At 48.3% G+C, this 19,883-nt stretch overlaps 1 protein-coding gene across 2 annotated transcripts in view; it reads left to right on the top strand.

The window, feature by feature from the left end:
- rsu1 (Ras suppressor protein 1) overlaps window positions 1-19,883 on the top strand; it is a 138,564-nt gene that overhangs the window by 118,612 nt on the left and 69 nt on the right. The window contains exon 9 of one of the 2 annotated variants that reach the window (XM_056299462.1): window positions 18,957-19,883. This exon is cut by the window's right edge and continues 69 nt beyond it. In XM_056299462.1, coding sequence (XP_056155437.1) covers window positions 18,957-19,059 — 103 coding nt within the window. In that variant the 3' untranslated portion in view covers window positions 19,060-19,883. Of the gene's footprint in view, window positions 1-13,109; window positions 13,159-18,956 lie in introns of those variants that run through there. The other variant, XM_056299463.1, reaches the window with a different exon arrangement.

Raw genomic sequence — 19,883 nt, 5'->3', positions numbered from 1 at the left:
AAAATGTTAACAACACTCCTTTATTTCCTTAAATAACCAATTCCCACACCAAAACCTGCTCATCACCGACCAAAAGCCCTGCCATTAGCCGTGCGTTCCTGCAGAGCAACGGCCCGTTCCACTGAGCACGCCATCATTCATTAGCTGCATTATTTTCAGCTCTTCACATTGATTTCATTTTCCTCCTTTATGTCTCGGTGCGAATGGACCCCCCCCCCCCCCCCCATATCCCTCTTCTTCCCGAGACTCATCCGTCAGCCATGCAAAGCTACAATTGTGCTTCTGCTCAGCCCTGTTATGACAGCGTTGAGTGGAGCACTGGCCACCTATTGACTAAATGAGTAATCTCACTCCTCTTAAAAGGACTGTGCACCATCAGTCAACACCAACCTCCACCTCTGCATAGCAATCACACACACACACACACACACACCTTGTTCAATCCAACGTGCTGCCATCTGTCTCACTCCTCTTATCATCTCTTCACATCTGTCTCACTGCTCTTATCATCTCTTCACATCTGTCTCACTCCTCATATCGTCCCCTCGCATCTGTCTCACTCCTCTCATCGTCTCCCTCACATCTGTCTCACTCCTCTTACCGTCTCCCTCACACCTGTCTCACTGCTGTTATCGTCTCCTCACATCTGTCTCACTCCTCTCATCGTCTACCTCACATCTGTCTCACTCCTCTTACCGTCTCCCTCACACCTGTCTCACTCCTTTTATTATCTCACATCTGGCTCACTCCTCTTATCTCCCTCACATCTGTCTCAATCCTCTTATCATCTCTTCACATCTGTCTCACTCCTCTTATCATCTCCCTCAAATCTGTATCACTGCTCTTATCGTCTCCTCACATCTGTCTCACTCCTCTTATCATCTCCTCGCATCTGTCTCACTCCTCTTATCATCTCCTCGCATCTGTCTCACTCCTCTTATCATCTCTTCACACCTGTCTCACTCCTCATATCGTCCCCTCACATCTGTCTCACTCCTCTTATCACCTCCTCACATCTGTCTCACTCCTCTTATCATCTCTTCACATCTGTCTCACTCCTCATATCGTCCCCTCACATCTGTCTCACTGCTCTTATCGTCTCCTCACATCTGTCTCACTCCTCTCATCGCCTACCTCACATCTGTCTCACTCCTCTTACCGTCTCCCTCACACCTGTCTCACTCCTTTTATCATCTCACATCTGGCTCACTCCTCTTATCTCCCTCACATCTGTCTCAATCCTCTTATCATCTCTTCACATCTGTCTCACTGCTCTTATTGTCTCCCTCACATCTGTCTCACTGCTCTTATCGTCTCCTCACATCTGTCTCCTCATATCGTCTACCTCACATCTGTCTCACTGCTCTTATCTTCTCCTCACATCTGTCTCACTCCTCTCATCGTCTACCTCACATCTGTCTCATTCCTCTTATCGTGTCCCTCACATCTGCCTCACTCCTCTCATCGTCTCCCTCACACCTGTCACTCCTTTTATCATCTCACATCTGTCTCACTCCTCTTATCGTCTCCCTCACATCTGTCTCACTCCTCTTATCGTCTCCCTCACATTTGTCTCACTGCTCTTATAATCTCCTCACACTTCTCTCACTCCTCTTACCATCTCCTCACATCTGTCTCACTCCTCTTACCGTCTCCTGACAGCTGTCTCACTCCTCTTACCGTCTCCTTACATCTGTCTCACTCCTCTTATCGTCTCCCTCACTTCTGTATCACTCCTCTTATCATCTCTTCACATCTGTCTCAATCCTCTTATCTCCCTCACATCTGTCTCACTGCTCTTATTGTCTCCTCACATCTGTCTCATTCCTCTTATCATTTCTTCACATCTGTCTCACTCCTCTTATCATCTCCCTCACATCTGTCTCACTCCTCTTACCGTCTCCTTACATCTGTCTCACTCCTCTTATCATCTCCCTCACATCTGTATCACTCCTCTTATCGTCTCCCTCACATCTGTATCACTCTTCTTATCATCTCTTCACATGTCTCACTCCTCTTTTCATCTCCCTCACATCTGTCTCACTGCTCTTATCGTCCCCTCACATCTGTCTCACTGCTCTTATCGTCTCCTCACATCTGTCTCACTCCTCTCATCATCTACTTCACATCTGTCTCACTCCTCTTATCGTCCCCTCACATCTGTCTCACTGCCCTTATCATCCCACATCTGTCTCACTCCTCTTATCATCTCCCTCACATCTGTATCACTCCTCTTATCGTCTCCCTCACATCTGTATCACTCTTCTTATCATCTCTTCACATCTGTCTCACTCCTCTTTTCATCTCCCTCACATCTGTCTCACTGCTCTTATCGTCCCCTCACATCTGTCTCACTGCTCTTATCGTCTCCTCACATCTGTCTCACTCCTCTCATCATCTACTTCACATCTGTCTCACTCCTCTTATCGTCCCCTCACATCTGTCTCACTGCCCTTATCATCCCACATCTGTCTCACTCCTTATCATCTCACATCTGTCTCACTCGTCTTATCTCTTCTTATCTGTCTCACTCCTCATATCGTCTCCCTCACATCTGTCTCACTGCTCTTATCGTCTTCTCACATCTGTCTCACTCCTCTTATCGTCTCCTCACATCTGCCTCACTCCTCTTATCGTCTCCCTAACATCTGTCTCACTCCTCTTATCGTCTCCCTCACATCTGTCTCCCTCCTCTTATAGTCTCCCTCACATCTGTCTCACTCCTCTTATCGTCTCCCTCACATTTGTCTCCCTCCTCTTATCATCTCCTCACACCTGTCTCACTCCTCTTACCATCTCCTCACATCTGTCTCACTCCTCTTATCGTCTCCCTTACATCTGTCTCACTCCTCTTATCGTCTCCTCACATCTGTCTCACTCCTTTTATCATCTCCCTCACATTTGTCTCACTCCTCTTATCGTCTCCCTCACATCTGTCTCACTCCTCTTATCTCCGCACACCTGTCTCACTCCTCTTACCATCTCCTCACATCTGTATCACTCCTCTTATCGTCTCCTCACATCTGTCTCACTCCTGTTATCGTCTACTCAAAGTGGTAAGGTAAATGCTCAGCTTTCCAGTTTTGTAGCTGCGGCATCAGTTACTTGAATTTAGGGATGTCATGATATTAGATTGGGGCAGCACGGTGGTGCAGTGGTTAGTGTGGTCGCCTCACAGCAAGAAGGTCCTGGGTTCGAGCCCCGGGGTAGTCCAACCTTGGAGGTCGTCCCGGGTCGTCCTCTGTGTGGACTTTGCATGTTCTCCCCATGTCTGCGTGGGTTTCCTCCGGGGGCTCTGGTTTCCTCCCACAGTCCAAAGACATGTAGGTCAGGCGACTCGGCCCTACTATATTGTCCCTAGATGTGTGTGTGGGTGAGTGGGGGCCCTGTGATGGCCTGGCTGCCTGTCCAGGGTGTATCTCTCCCCACCTGCTGCCCAATGACTGCTGGGATAGGCTCCAGCATCCCTGCATGCGACCCTGACAGCAGGATAAGCAGCTTGGATGGTGGATGAATGGATATTAGATTTTTGCTACACAATTATTGTGACCAAAAGAATTCACGATAACGATATCGGGATATCTGTAGAAATTCTGAAAAGATGCATTCAGAAGACACGTAAGTCCTGCTTATTTTTTTCACAACACAAACAATTTTTTTAATTAATTGGAAGGCAATGAAATAAAACACCCAGTTTAAATAAACTCAGCCACACCATCAGTCAGTTTTCAAAGGTTATATTGGAGCAAAAGGAGAAAAAAAAGTTCCACATAATTCAGTTTAGTTTATAAAGTAAATCCACTTCGGGATTTCCCGATTATCACTATCAGTTTAATTCAGTTCAGTTCAGTCAGCAAAAATACTCCAGTTCGGGATTTCCCGGTCATCAAATAAACAAAACACAAAGCAAGGAAGTATTTCCAACCGTAGTACAGTTCAGATAACTCAGACAAAAATCCACAACCCATCAAAGCTTTAGTCAAGAAAACACAAAAGAAAGCAAAAAGACAAACCATCATCCGGCTTTCACCGAGTCATGGTTACCATGGGGATTAAGCTGTGAAGTGGAGGTCTTTACACAGTACAGCGGCCTGGGTAGGCTGGTGAAGTGGAGGTCTTTACACAGCACAGTGGCCTGGGTAGGTTGGTGAATTGGAGGTCTTTATATGGCACAGCGGCCTGGGTGGGCTGGTGAAGTGGAGGTCTTTATATGGCACAGCGGCCTGGGTAGGCAGATGAAGTGGAGGTCTTTATATGGCACAGCAGCCTGGGAAGGCTGGTGAAACGGAGGTCTTTACACGTCACAGCGGTCTGGGTAGGCTGGTGAAACGGAGGTCTTTACATGGCACAGCGGTCTGGGTGGGCTGGTGAAGTGGAGGTCTTTACACAGCACAGCGGTCTGGGTGGGCTGGTGAAGTGGAGGTCTTTACACGGCACAGCAGCCTGAGTGGGCTGGTGAAGTGGAGGTCTTTATATGGCACAGCGGTCTGGGTAGGCTGGTGAAGTGGAGGTCTTTACACAGCACAACGGTCTGGGTAGGCTGGTGAAGTGGAGGTCTTTACACAGCACAGCGGTCTGGGTGGGCTGGTGAAGTGGAGGTCTTTACACGGCACAGCAGCCTGAGTGGGCTGGTGAATTGGAGGTCTTTATATGGCACAGCGGCCTGGGTAGGCTGGTTGATGATGGAGTTCTGGGAGTCGATGATAGGGATATTAGGGCATGATTAGCAAGTTGAATGTCAGTGCTGAATATGGAGGAACTGGTGTTGAGAGATGGTTTCTGCATGAAGGTCCAAGCTTCTGAACTCTGAACTTTTGAAATTCAAAACGAGAAAGAGAGTCAGCGATGGCGTTGGAGTGACCGGGAACATGAGCTGCACAGATAACATATTGATGTGTGACAGAGTGCCAGATTAGGCAGCACATGAACGGCATGACTGATTGGGAGTTGGAGTGTCCTTTGTTGATTATGTCTATGGCTGCGAGGTTGTCTGAGAATATAAGGATGGACTCTCAGGACCAGTCATGGCCCCACAGAATAGCTGCGGCTATTATGGAGTAGATTTCAAAGAGTGCAAAGGAAGCGACCTGGCATTCATTTGCAAGCTCTCAGGGCCATTCGGCTGCGAACCATCTTCCATTGTAGAAACCCCCATAACCAACAGAAGGAGCAATATCAGTGTACAGATGGATGTCACGAGGGTGAGTCAGTTGGTTGTCGTAGAAGAAGGTGATTCCATTCCAACTGGCAACAAGGTTTAACCACAGATGGCGTTCAGCATGGTTTGAACTGTCTAGGGAGATGGAAGTCAAGAGTGATGGAACAGAAGAAGCGATAGAAGGCAAGTGAGAGATAGAGATAAAGGCTCGCCCTTGGGGAATGATGCATAGGGCGAAGTTGAGGTGGCCTAGGAGGGACAGATGTTGGTGGTTGGTGCAGCACGAGGAAAGGAAGATATTGGGGATCAGAAGGCTGGTTCCACTGAGCTTTTGACTGGGAGTGAAGCCTGAAACAGATTTGTGTTGAGTGATTCCAAGGAACTCGAGGGATGTGGATGGGCCCTCTTTTTTTCTCTGCAGACAGGTTGGACAGAACTGAAATCAGAGTGACCAGACTGGAAGTGGGTGGCAATGAGGGAGGGTAAATGATGAGGAAATTGTCAAAGAGATGGACAAGGAATGGAATCTCATTGTTGTTGGACAGGATCCAGCAGAGGCGTTCTGCCAGGGTGTTGGAGAGTTAAGGGCTGGTTTGCAACGGAAAATGAGCCTAACAGCGAAGTAATATGCACCTCACCAGGGGACGCCAATAATTGCCAGAAGCAGCATTTAGCTATGTCTGCAGCAAGGACCTCTCTTTTTTTATCCTATCTCTCTCTGCTCCACTTTTCCTTTTTTTCTGACCGTCCATTTCGCCGGCCGACTTGTCTAAAATGTTATCAGTAGACAGTTGCTATGTGCATCGCCGAGAGACGTGATGACATGTTTTTTGGCGTGCGCACCCTCAAGCCAGACACACTGCAGTGAGAGGGAATCGCGCCACCTGATGTGTGGATTCGGAGAGGCCTGTCAACTCATTCTTGCTTGCTATATTATCTCTTGTCAAGTTGACTGTTCAAGGCAGGCCAACATGACACTCAGGCCACCAGGAAATGCCGCGGTGCTCCCAACAGGCTGTCTGTGTGTGCTTGCGGGCTTCACCTACTTTGTGAATGGCTTTTGGACTACAGAAAGCGGGGTTTTAGGCACGGAGGCAGTGGGGAAGTTTTCTGCTTCAGTGGCTGGGTCTGTTGGCGTGGGCTGGTGGAAACGTTGGGCCTGATCATCCTGATTTCACACGAATACCCAATTTCCCCTTGGGATGAATAAAGTATTCTGATACTGATTCTGATTCTTAATAAGTCATCGTCCAAGGGCGATAGTGAGACGAAGTCAATATGCAAGATGAGTTGAGTGGAGAGATGATTTTGTTTGTGTGATGGGCTAGTAGCTCAATCGTTTGAGAGTGCTCAAAGCGATGTTGCATGATCTTGGTTCTGGCGCAGAATACAAGAGCGGAAGAGGTACCTAAGAGTATTAGGTGGGTATTTATAGGACTGTCGGACGTGGTACCGTTGAGATATGGTCCTACTCCTGAAACTTGGGTAGATGAGCTTCAAATGTTGTTTAATCAAAAAACATATCAGTTTTTCTTGAAAAGATGGCTTTTTGGCATAGCTAAGTAGTCGGTAGTGAATTTATGGCCTCGTGCACTGTATTTCCACTGTAGTGACAGTGCTGCAGAGCTGGCCAGCTGGTTCACGTCATAGACTCAGACTGACAGGGTTTAAAGATGGGTATCTCTCAGGCCCTCACTACTTGCAGACACTCTGATGGTCCCCCGAGAGCTTCCCAAGTACCTCTCTGTTGGGGGGCGCCAAGACATGCCGGACTGGGCAGCTTGGGAAGTTCTGTGTGAATCGGTTTGTGTGTGTGTGTGTGTGTGTGTGTGTGTGTGTGTGTGTGTGTGTGTGTGTGTGTGTGTGTGTGTGTGTGTGTGTGTGTGTGTGCTGTGTATCACACTCACCACACCCATTGGCAGGCATGCCAGTGGGTGTGGTGAGTGTGCTATGTAGAGAGACAGGGTCGGCTGGGGGTTTGTCCAGCAGATTTTAATCCTCAGGAGAAAACTGTCTTGACATAGGATGGAGGGAGAGAAAGGGAGAGACTTGCCTCCTCTTGGGGGAGACCTTACCAGATGCTTCAAACACAGACTGAGCCACTCGCTCGGATTTGTATAAATCAGCCTCAGACTTTGTGTTGTTGTCTTGTTTGTGTATGATCCTCTACTGCTGCTTTCACATTGGAGTACAGATCAGGCTTTTGTATAAGTTCCATCACCGACTGTCTTGTCGGGCTGTGAAATGTGATACATAATGTCATAACTGTATACGTTCCATCACCGACTGTCTTGTCGGGCTGTGAAATGTGATACATAATGTGATAACTGTATACGTTCCATCACTGACTGTCTTGTCGGGTTGTGAAATGTGATACATAATGTCATAACTGTATATGTTCCATCACCGACTGTCTTGTCGGGTTGTGAAATGTAATACATAATGTGATAACTGTATACGTTCCATCACCGACTGTATTGTCGGGCTGTGAAATGTGGTACATAATGTCATAACTGTATATGTTCCATCACCGACTGTCTTGTCGGGTTGTGAAATGTGATACATAATGTCATAACTGTATACGTTCCATCACCGACTGTCTTGTCGGGCTGTGAAATGTGATACATAATGTCATAACTGTATACGTTCCATCACCGACTGTCTTGCCGGGCTGTGAAATGTGATACATAATGTCATAACTGTATACGTTCCATCACCGACTGTCTTGTCGGGTTGTGAAATGTGATACATAATGTCATAACTGTATACGTTCCATCACCGACTGTCTTGTCGGGCTGTGAAATGTGATACATAATGTCATAACTGTATACGTTCCATCACCGACTGTCTTGTCGGGTTGTGAAATGTGATACATAATGTCATAACTGTATACGTTCCATCACCGACTGTCTTGTCGGGTTGTGAAATGTGATACATAATGTCATAACTATATACGTTCCATCACCGACTGTCTTGTCGGGTTGTGAAATGTGATACATAATGTGATAACTGTATACGTTCCATCACCGACTGTCTTGTCGGGTTGTGAAATGTGGTACATAATGTCATAACTGTATACGTTCCATCACCGACTGTCTTGTCGGGCTGTGAAATGTGATACATAATGTCATAACTGTATACGTTCCATCACCGACTGTCTTGTCGGGTTGTGAAATGTGATACATAATGTGATAACTGTATACGTTCCATCACCGACTGTCTTGTCGGGTTGTGAAATGTGGTACATAATGTCATAACTGTATACGTTCCATCACCGACTGTCTTGTCGGGCTGTGAAATGTGATACATAATGTCATAACTGTATACGTTCCATCACCGACTGTCTTGTTGGGCTGTGAAATGTGATACATAATGTCATAACTGTATACGTTCCATCACCGACTGTCTTGTCGGGTTGTGAAATGTGATACATAATGTGATAACTGTATACGTTCCATCACCGACTGTCTTGTCGGGTTGTGAAATGTGATACATAATGTCATAACTGTATACGTTCCATCACCGACTGTCTTGTCGGGTTGTGAAATGTGATACATAATGTCATAACTGTATACGTTCCATCACCGACTGTCTTGTCGGGTTGTGAAATGTGATACATAATGCGATAAATGTATACGTTCCATCACCGACTGTCTTGTCGGGCTGTGAAATGTGATACATAATGTGATAACTGTATACGTTCCATGACCGACTGTCTTGTCGGGCTGTGAAATGTGATACATAATGTGATAACTGTATACGTTCCATGACCGACTGTCTTGTCGGGCTGTGAAATGTGATACATAATTTGATAACTGTATATGTTCCATCACCGACTGTCTTGTCGGGCTGTGAAATGTGGTACATAATGTCATAACTGTATACGTTCCATCACCGACTGTCTTGTCGGCTGTGAAATGTGGTACATAATGTCATAACTGTATACGTTCCATCACCGACTGTCTTGTCGGGTTGTGAAATGTGATACATAATGTCATAACTGTATACGTTCCATCACCGACTGTATTGTCGGGTTGTGAAATGTGGTACATAATGTCATAACTGTATACGTTCCATCACCGACTGTCTTGTCGGGTTGTGAAATGTGATACATAATGTGATAACTGTATAAGTTCCATCACCGACTGTATTGTCGGGCTGTGAAATGTGGTACATAATGTCATAACTGTATACGTTCCATCACCGACTGTCTTGTCGGGCTGTGAAATGTGATACATAATGTGATAACTGTATACGTTCCATCACCGACTGTCTTGTCGGGTTGTGAAATGTGATACATAATGCGATAAATGTATACGTTCCATCACCGACTGTCTTGTCGGGCTGTGAAATGTGATACATAATGTGATAACTGTATACGTTCCATGACCGACTGTCTTGTCGGGCTGTGAAATGTGATACATAATGTCATAACTGTATACGTTCCATCACCGACTGTCTTGTCGGGTTGTGAAATGTGATACATAATGTCATAACTGTATACGTTCCATGACCGACTGTCTTGTCGGGCTGTGAAATGTAATACATAATGTGATAACTGTATACGTTCCATCACCGACTGTATTGTCGGGCTGTGAAATGTAATACATATTGTGATAACTGTATACGTTCCATCACCGACTGTCTTGTCGGGCTGTGAAATGTGATACATAATGTCATAACTGTATACGTTCCATCACCGACTGTCTTGTCGGGCTGTGAAATGTGGTACATAATGTCATAACTGTATACGTTCCATCACTGACTGTCTTGTCGGCTGTGAAATGTGGTACATAATGTCATAACTGTATACGTTCCATCACCGACTGTATTGTCGGGTTGTGAAATGTGGTACATAATGTCATAACTGTATACGTTCCATCACCGACTGTCTTGTCGGGCTGTGAAATGTGATACATAATGTCATAACTGTATACGTTCCATCACCGACTGTCTTGTCGGGCTGTGAAATGTGATACATAATGTCATAACTGTATACGTTACATCACCGACTGTCTTGTCGGGCTGTGAAATGTGATACATAATGTGATAACTGTATACGTTCCATCACCGACTGTCTTGTCGGCTGTGAAATGTGATACATAATGTCATAACTGTATACGTTCCATCACCGACTGTCTTGTCGGCTGTGAAATGTGGTACATAATGTCATAACTGTATACGTTCCATCACCGACTGTCTTGTCGGGCTGTGAAATGTGATACATAATGTGATAACTGTATATGTTCCATCACCGACTGTCTTGTCGGGTTGTGAAATGTGATACATAATGTCATAACTGTATACGTTCCATCACCGACTGTATTGTCGGGCTGTGAAATGTAATACATAATGTGATAACTGTATACGTTCCATCACCGACTGTATTGTCGGGCTGTGAAATGTAATACATATTGTGATAACTGTATACGTTCCATCACCGACTGTCTTGTCGGGCTGTGAAATGTGATACATAATGTCATAACTGTATACGTTCCATCACCGACTGTCTTGTCGGGCTGTGAAATGTGGTACATAATGTCATAACTGTATACGTTCCATCACCGACTGTCTTGTCGGCTGTGAAATGTGGTACATAATGTCATAACTGTATACGTTCCATCACCGACTGTATTGTCGGGTTGTGAAATGTGGTACATAATGTCATAACTGTATACGTTCCATCACCGACTGTCTTGTCGGCTGTGAAATGTGATACATAATGTGATAACTGTATACGTTCCATCACTGACTGTCTTGTCGGCTGTGAAATGTGATACATAATGTGATAACTGTATACGTTACATCACCGACTGTCTTGTCGGGCTGTGAAATGTGATACATAATGTCATAACTGTATACGTTCCATCACCGACTGTCTTGTCGGGCTGTGAAATGTGATACATAATGTCATAACTGTATACGTTCCATCACCGACTGTCTTGTCGGCTGTGAAATGTGATACATAATGTCATAACTGTATACGTTCCATCACCGACTGTCTTGTCGGGCTGTGAAATGTGGTACATAATGTCATAACTGTATACGTTCCATCACCGACTGTCTTGTCGGGCTGTGAAATGTGATACATAATGTCATAACTGTATACGTTCCATCACCGACTGTCTTGTCGGGCTGTGAAATGTGATACATAATGTGATAACTGTATACGTTCCATCACCGACTGTCTTGTCGGCTGTGAAATGTGATACATAATGTGATAACTGTATACGTTCCATCACTGACTGTCTTGTCGGCTGTGAAATGTGATACATAATGTGATAACTGTATACGTTCCATCACCGACTGTCTTGTCGGGCTGTGAAATGTGGTACATAATGTCATAACTGTATACGTTACATCACCGACTGTCTTGTCGGGCTGTGAAATGTGATACATAATGTGATAACTGTATACGTTCCATCACCGACTGTATTGTCGGGCTGTGAAATGTGATACATAATGTCATAACTGTATAATTTCCATCACCGACTGTCTTGTCGGCTGTGAAATGTGATACATAATGTCATAACTGTATACGTTCCATCACCGACTGTCTTGTCGGCTGTGAAATGTGATACATAATGTCATAACTGTATACGTTCCATCACCGACTGTCTTGTCGGGCTGTGAAATGTGGTACATAATGTCATAACTGTATACGTTCCATCACCGACTGTCTTGTCGGGCTGTGAAATGTGATACATAATGTCATAACTGTATACGTTCCATCACCGACTGTCTTGTCGGGCTGTGAAATGTGATACATAATGTGATAACTGTATACGTTCCATCACCGACTGTCTTGTCGGCTGTGAAATGTGATACATAATGTGATAACTGTATACGTTCCATCACTGACTGTCTTGTCGGCTGTGAAATGTGATACATAATGTGATAACTGTATACGTTCCATCACCGACTGTCTTGTCGGGCTGTGAAATGTGGTACATAATGTCATAACTGTATACGTTACATCACCGACTGTCTTGTCGGGCTGTGAAATGTGATACATAATGTGATAACTGTATACGTTCCATCACCGACTGTATTGTCGGGCTGTGAAATGTGATACATAATGTCATAACTGTATAATTTCCATCACCGACTGTCTTGTCGGCTGTGAAATGTGATACATAATGTCATAACTGTATACGTTCCATCACCGACTGTCTTGTCGGCTGTGAAATGTGATACATAATGTGATAACTGTATACATTCCATCACCGACTGTCTTGTTGGGTTGTTATACAAACTCTGAAAGTAAGCATTGTTTCGTTAGAAAGATGAAAAGTGCTGCGTTTGGAAATGTGTTATTTCTATGCTTTGCTTTGTCTTGGTTAATTTAACCCCGGCTCCAGGGAACCGCAGCTGTGTTGCGTACGGTATGCATGTGAAGAGCTGGGCAGGTTTCCTCTTTCAGCACCGTCCCACCTCACATTCATGTGGATTCACACCCTGTCCGGGAGCTGCCTAGAAGTGCTGGGGCCTCTGCTGGTGGCTGAATAGCTCCACTGGTGCAGCTTTGGCCGAGGTTCTCCACAGCGGGGGTCAGTGGCTGACCCTGGATTCTGCTCCCTCCAGGTCAGCCACAAGCTGGCTTCTCTAAACATTTCCATGGCAGACGGCACAATGATACGCCGCCGCTGTTTCCCTACGAGAACGTGTTGACTCCCAGCTCAATGCCATGCTGGACATCACCGCTGCATGCACTTTAACCTGACGCTGTAGCGCTCTGCTCAAAGTCCAACCTTGCTGAACTCGGACCCCATCCTCTGCTGACATTTTAAAAGCACAGCGAATGAGTTGACAGTATGAAGCGACTGGATAGGAACAGCAGGGAATCGGTTACATGCAGTAAAAGAACCAAAGAGCGTGACAGGCAGAAGAAACAACGTGAGCAGATCAGCTAAAGTGGATTTTTTCATGTTTTCTTCCCTTTCTTTCCCAGCGCTTTCTTTTTCTCCTCTGCACTTCCGTGATGATGTGACTACCACGATGCTCATGGTACACAGGACTCCAGCATGAGAAAACATCCCCAACACTCGTCATGTGAAAGACCCCCTGGATGTGCCAACATCCTGTCATGTGGTGAAAAGGGCAGAACCTGAGGGAACAGGTTGTCCTGCACGGCCCTCTCACAAGACACGGCGTTTGGTGCACATGATGAGGCCGTTTCCTCCCGGCTCAGAAGAAAGATGAATTTCTGAGCTTGATGGACTTGACATGGCTACAGGATGCCGTTAATCATTTTGGAGCACCTTGCCTTAAACTTTGCTCACGTTTTCTCATCAGCCGCTGCACCTAATCAACCTTCCCTTAATCACCGGGCAAATATTTACCCTGCCACAAAGTAAACTGCCCTCCTCAGTAGCTCACTGCAGAAACTGATGATTGACACATTCTGCTGAGAAGAGTGTGTGTGTGTGTGTGTGTGTGTGTGTGTGCGTCCTTAGTCCCTTACTTTCTGCTAGAGCACACCTCTCCCCGGGGGCTGGATGTGACTTAAGTAAATATTGAACCATCTCCAAACTGCAGCCAAACACATGACATTTACCTGCTCTGTAGGTACACCTGCAGCTCCCCGAGGGCTCAGCCCCACCTGACACACTGTATACCGCACACATGCTGCCACCCCCCCCCCAAGTCACATGATCACATGGAAAAAAACACCACCCTTACATTCGCCCATACTTACATATAGATAGGCATGGACACACACACACACACACAAACTCAAACACAGGCATGTGGTAGCTGGGCCTGTAATGATAGGCATTTAGTCAACATTCACTGTGGTCTGCTTATTAGTGTCAGTTACTGCCAAGCTCAGTGGACAGCCGCCCTCTGTCACCAGGACTCCCCCTGCCCTCTCTCTTCCCCCCCCCCTCCTCCCCCCTCTCTTTCTCCTTTTTTGTCACTGTCTTTAGCCCCACGGGTGGAGAGAGATCAGTGAAATGGAAAGGACTCTTCCCTACAATCTCTCTGTCTTCTTTCCCCCCCTTTCCCTCCCTCTCTCCCGTCCTCCCCAGAGCAGCCCAGCCGGAAGATAATTGTCTCTTTGTGTAGCCTCCTTTTTCCCCGGCCTGATAGTGTTCAGCTAGAAGAGAGAGAGCAAGACAGTGGGACGGGATGCATGTTGATTATGCCCTATGTATCCAAGCCTCTTGAACGGCTCACAGACACAGGTGACAAGTGCTGGAACAGCTCAGAGACACGGGTGATGAGTATTGTACAGCTCAGAGACACAGTTGATGAGTGTTGAATAACTCAGCGACACGGGTGACAGGTGTTGAAAAGCTCAGACACACGGGTTATGGGTGTTGAAAAGCTCAGAGACACAGTTGATGGGTGTTGAACATCTCAGAGGCTCAGGTTACAAGTGTTGAACAGCTCAGAGACACGGGTGACGAGTGTTGCACAGCTCAGAGACACGCGTGACAAGTGTTGAACAGCTTAGAGACGCGGGTGACGGATATTGAACAGCTCAGGGACACGGGTGACGGGTGTTGAACAGCTCAGAGGCTCAGGTTACAAGTGTTGAACAGCTCAGAGACACGGGTGACGGATGTTGAACAGCTCAGGGACACGGGTGACGGGTGTTGAACAGCTTAGAGACACGGGTGACGGATGTTGAACAGCTTAGGGACACGGGTGACGGGTGTTGAACAGCTCAGAGACACGGGTCATGGGTGTTGAATAGCTCAGAGACACGGGTGACAGGTGTTGAACAGCTCAGGGACACTGGTGACGGGTGTTGAACAGCTCAGAGACACTGGTGACGGGTGTTGAACAGCTCAGAGACACGGGTGACGGGTGTTGAACAGCTCAGAGACACGGGTGACCGGTGTTGAACAACTCAGAGACACGGGTCATGGGTGTTGAATAGCTCAGAGACACGGGTGACAGGTGTTGAACAGCTCAGGGACACGGGTGACGGGTGTTGAACAGCTCAGAGACACGGGTGACGGGTGTTGAACAGCTCAGGGACACGAGTGACGGGTGTTGAACAGCTCAGAGACACTGGTGACGGGTGTTGAACAGCTCAGAGGCTCAAGTTACAAGTGTTGAACAGCTCAGAGACACGGGTGACGGGTGTTGAACAGCTCAGGGACACGGGTGATGGCTATTGAACAGCTCAGAGACACAGGTGACGGGTGTTGAACAGCTCAGAGACACTGGTGACGGTAGTTGAACAGCTCAGAGACACGGGTGACAGGTGTTGAACAGCTCAGAGACACTGGTGACAGGTGTTGAACAGCTCAGAGACACGGGTGACAGGTGTTGAACAGCTCAGAGACACGGGTGACGGGTGTTGAACAGCTCAGGGACACGGGTGACGGCTGTTGAACAGCTCAGAGACACGGGTGACAGGTGTTGAACAGCTCAGAATCACGGGTGACGGCTGTTGCACAGCTCAGAGACACTGGTGACAGGTATTGGAACAGCTCAGAGACACGGGTGACAGCTGTTGAACAGCTCAGAGACACGGGTGACGGCTGTTGAACAGCTCAGAGACACGGGTGACAGGTATTGGAACAGCTCAGAGACACTGGTGACAGGTGTTGAACAGCTCAGAGACTTGGGTGACAGCTGTTGAACAGCTCAGAGACAGGGGTGACGGCTGTTGAACAGCTCAGAGACATGGGAGACAGGTGTTGAACAGCTCAGAGACACGGGTGACGGCTGTTGAACAGCTCAGAGACACGGGTGACGGCTGTTGAACAGCTCAGAGACACTGGTGACGGGTGTTGAACAGCTCAGAGACACTGGTGACGGGTGTTGAACAGCTCTGAGGCTCAGGTTACAAGTGTTGAACAGCTTAGAGACAAGGGTGACGGGTGTTGAACAGCTCAGGGACACGGGTGACGGCTGTTGAACAGCTCAGAGACACGGGTGACGGGTGTTGAACAGCTCAGAGACACGGGTGACAGGTGTTGAACAGCTCAGAGACATGGGTGACGGCTGTTGAACAGCTCAGAGACATGGGTGACAGGTGTTGAACAGCTCAGAGACACGGGTGACGGGTGTTGAACAGCTCAGAGACACGGGTGACGGGTGTTGAACAGCTCAGAGACACGGGTGACAGGTGTTGAACAGCTCAGAGACACTGGTGACAGGTGTTGAACAGCTCAGAGACACGGGTGACAGGTGTTGAACAGCTCAGAGACACGGGTGACGCGTGTTGAACAGCTCAGGGACACGGGTGACGGCTGTTGAACAGCTCAGAGACACGGGTGACAGGTGTTGAACAGCTCAGAGACACGGGTGACGGGTGTTGAACAGCTCAGGGACACGGGTGACGGCTGTTGAACAGCTCAGAGACACAGGTGACAGGTGTTGAACAGCTCAGAGACACGGGTGACGGCTGTTGCACAGCTCAGAGACACTGGTGACAGGTATTGGAACAGCTCAGAGACACGGGTGACAGCTGTTGAACAGCTCAGAGACACGGGTGACGGCTGTCGAACAGCTCAGAGACATGGGAGACGGGTGTTGAACAGCTCAGAGACACGGGTGACAGCTGTTGAACAGCTCAGAGACACGGGTGACGGCTGTTGAACAGCTCAGAGACATGGGAGACGGGTGTTGAACAGCTCAGAGACACGGGTGACGGCTGTTGAACAGCTCAGAGACACGGGTGACGGGTGTTGAACAGCTCAGAGACACTGGTGACGGGTGTTGAACAGCTCAGAGACACTGGTGACGGGTGTTGAACAGCTCAGAGGCTCAGGTTACAAGTGTTGAACAGCTTAGAGACACGGGTGACGGGTGTTGAACAGCTCAGGGACACGGGTGACGGCTGTTGAACAGCTCAGAGACACGGGTGACGGGTGTTGAACAGCTCAGAGACACGGGTGACAGGTGTTGAACAGCTCAGAGACATGGGTGACGGCTGTTGAACAGCTCAGAGACACGGGTGACAGGTGTTGAACAGCTCAGAGACACGGGTGACGGGTGTTGAACAGCTCAGAGACACGGGTGACGGTAGTTGAACAGCTCAGAGACACGGGTGACAGGTGTTGAACAGCTCAGAGACACTGGTGACAGGTGTTGAACAGCTCAGAGACACGGGTGACAGGTGTTGAACAGCTCAGAGACACGGGTGACGGGTGTTGAACAGCTCAGAGACACGGGTGACAGGTGTTGAACAGCTCAGAGACACTGGTGACAGGTGTTGAACAGCTCAGAGACGGGTGACGGCTGTTGAACAGCTCAGAGACACGGGTGACAGGTGTTGAACAGCTCAGAGACACGGGTGACGGCTGTTGAACAGCTCAGAGACACTGGTGACAGGTGTTGAACAGCTCAGAGACACGGGTGACGGCTGTTGCACAGCTCAGAGACACTGGTGACAGGTGTTGAACAGCTCAGAGACACTGGTGACAGGTATTGGAACAGCTCAGAGACACGGGTGACAGCTGTTGAACAGCTCAGAGACACGGGTGACGGCTGTTGAACAGCTCAGAGACATGGGAGACAGGTGTTGAACAGCTCAGAGACTTGGGTGACAGCTGTTGAACAGCTCAGAGACAGGGGTGACGGCTGTTGAACAGCTCAGAGACATGGGAGACGGGTGTTGAACAGCTCAGAGACACGGGTGACGGCTGTTGAACAGCTCAGAGACACGGGTGACGGCTGTTGAACAGCTCAGAGACACGGGTGACGGGTGTTGAACAGCTCAGAGACACTGGTGACGGGTGTTGAACAGCTCAGAGGCTCAGGTTACAAGTGTTGAACAGCTTAGAGACACGGGTGACGGGTGTTGAACAGCTCAGGGACACGGGTGACGGCTGTTGAACAGCTCAGAGACACGGGTGACGGGTGTTGAACAGCTCAGAGACACGGGTGACGGCTGTTGAACAGCTCAGAGACACGGGTGACGGGTGTTGAACAGCTCAGAGACACGGGTGACGGCTGTTGAACAGCTGAGAGACACTGGTGACGGGTGTTGAACAGCTCAGAGACAGGGGTGACGGGTGTTGAACAGCTCAGAGACAGGGGTGACGGCTGTTGAACAGCTCAGAGACACTGGTGACGGCTGTTGAACAGCTCAGAGACACGGGTGACGGCTGTTGAACAGCTCAGAGACACTGGTGACGGGTGTTGAACAGCTCAGAGACACGGGTGACGGCTGTTGAACAGCTCAGAGACACTGGTGACGGGTGTTGAACAGCTCAGAGACACTGGTGACGGGTGTTGAACAGCTCAGAGGCTCAGGTTACAAGTGTTGAACAGCTTAGAGACACGGGTGACGGGTGTTGAACAGCTCAGGGACACGGGTGACGGGTGTTGAACAGCTCAGAGACACGGGTGACGGGTGTTGAACAGCTCAGAGACACGGGTGACAGGTGTGGGTTTCTGTCCAGTTTACTGACTTGTAGGAAGCCGGTAAACAGGGGCAATGAGGACACGTTGCTTCTGGTTTCCTTCCACATTGTTTCTGAGGAAATGGTGGAAATAGAAACTTTCTCTCTGATACCGAGGAGCAGTTAAAGCAGACATGACTGTCCCGTCTCTAAAACCTGCTCCTCAGTCCGTCAGTGCTGGATGAACGGTTTTTTTTTAAACAGAACCCAGAACCCAGAACCCTTGCTGTAGTAATCCTCTCACATCCCATCAGATACATGTGGTCAGGCGTGCCACACTACATTCTGACATGTGTTACTGTACACTTTTTTTAACGTATTTTTCTTTCCCTTTTTCCCTTTGTTGTCCACCTCCTCCCCCACCTTTTCACTCTCTATCCTTCTCTTCTCCTCCTCCTCTTCCTTCCTCGCTCTTCTTCTGCACTCAGTCTGTACGGCAGACACATGCAGGCCAACCCCGAGCCACCGAAGAAGAACAGCGACAAGAGCAAGAAGATCAGCCGCAAGCCTCTGGCCGCCAAGAACAAGTGAGGCAGGAGGAAGAGGAGGGGCCTTCTGCATGTGCCTTCATCACCTGTGCTCTCTACTTACTTGCCACTGTGTTTTATACCGCTCTGCCAGCGTGTTCCCTTTAAACAGGACTGCTGTGGAGATGCTAACGCCAGCATTCGGACCATACGGTACCATGCAGACGGACGTGTCCCGTGTTGGGCTGGTTTCAAACTAACAGGAGGTTCTGTCTCAGCAACACTGGGACCGCCACCCTGTTTGGACCGTTCTCTATGCTTTCCTTTGAGTTTTCCTTTCTTTCTTTCTTTCTTTTTCCAGGGTTCTGCATGCGGATGTATTGTTTGTCTTTCACTTTGTATATGAGAGGTGTGTGTTACACAACACTGTGCTCCCATGTTAGTCAGCTACACACACACACCCACACACACACACACACACACACACATCCTACACAACCACCAGCCACTTCTGCCTACCAAAATAATATACAGCGGCGCAGTGGGCAGTGGATAGTGTGGTCGCCTCACAGCAAGAAGGTCCTGGGTTCGAGTCCCGGGGTAGTCCAACCTTGGGGTGGTCCCGGGTCGTCCTCTGTGTGGAGTCTGCATGTCTCCCCGTGTCCGCGTGGGTTTCCTCCGGGGGCTCTGGTTTCCTCCCACAGTCCAAACACATGTAGGTCAGGTGACTCGGCTGTACTACATTGTGTGTGTGTGTGTGTGTGTGTGTGTGTGTGTGTGTGTGTGTGTGTGTGTGTGTGTGTGTTTGTGTGGGCCCTGTGATGATGGCTTGGCAGCCTGTCCAGGGTGTCTCCCCGCCTGCCACCCAATGACTGCTGGGATAGACTC

This window comes from Lampris incognitus, chromosome 19 (genome assembly GCF_029633865.1).
Source record: "Lampris incognitus isolate fLamInc1 chromosome 19, fLamInc1.hap2, whole genome shotgun sequence".
Lineage (NCBI taxonomy): Eukaryota > Metazoa > Chordata > Actinopteri > Lampriformes > Lampridae > Lampris > Lampris incognitus.
Note: the sequence above shows the minus strand (reverse complement) of the source record. Positions and strands in the feature narration are given on the sequence as shown.